Raw genomic sequence first — 378 nt, 5'->3', positions numbered from 1 at the left:
GCCTCTGCCTGTAGCTGGTGTCCCGCTCACCTTTGTGGCCGTGGGGCTGCCCGGTGCTCCGTGAGAGGGGCTCTGCTCCGGGCTGCCCCTGACCTGCGCTGGCACGAATCGGGCCATGTAGGTGCTGTAATCCAGGAAGATCTCCTGCTGGATGCTCCCCGCCAGGTCCTTGGGTGGGAGAGCAGAGGAGACGTCCTCAGAGCTGCCCCCGCTGCTGCTGCCGCTGCTCTGTGGCGCTGGACCCATGCCTGGGGACACAGGGACATGAGGTGACACGCTGCCTGGCTGTGATGCCAGTGATGTGCCACCCACCCTGTGCTTCCACCCATCCTCTACGCTCAACCTGTGGCTCTTTGCTGTGCTCTGTGCTCCTTCCCG

At 65.1% G+C, this 378-nt stretch overlaps 1 protein-coding gene across 1 annotated transcript in view; it reads right to left on the bottom strand.

Annotated features, from left to right (window-relative positions):
• Positions 1–378, bottom strand: part of LOC104403530 (testis-expressed sequence 2 protein-like) — a gene marked incomplete at its 5' end in the record, with an annotated part of 3,104 nt that overhangs the window by 2,469 nt on the left and 257 nt on the right. Inside the window, one exon of the mRNA XM_010011704.1 lies at positions 31–248. Within this exon, the coding sequence (XP_010010006.1) occupies positions 31–248 (218 nt within the window). The remainder of the gene's footprint in view (positions 1–30; positions 249–378) is intronic.

The sequence above is a fragment of the Nestor notabilis genome, unplaced genomic scaffold, assembly GCF_000696875.1.
Source record: "Nestor notabilis isolate BGI_N333 unplaced genomic scaffold, ASM69687v1 scaffold18913, whole genome shotgun sequence".
Taxonomy (NCBI): Eukaryota; Metazoa; Chordata; class Aves; order Psittaciformes; family Psittacidae; genus Nestor; species Nestor notabilis.
Note: the sequence above shows the minus strand (reverse complement) of the source record. Positions and strands in the feature narration are given on the sequence as shown.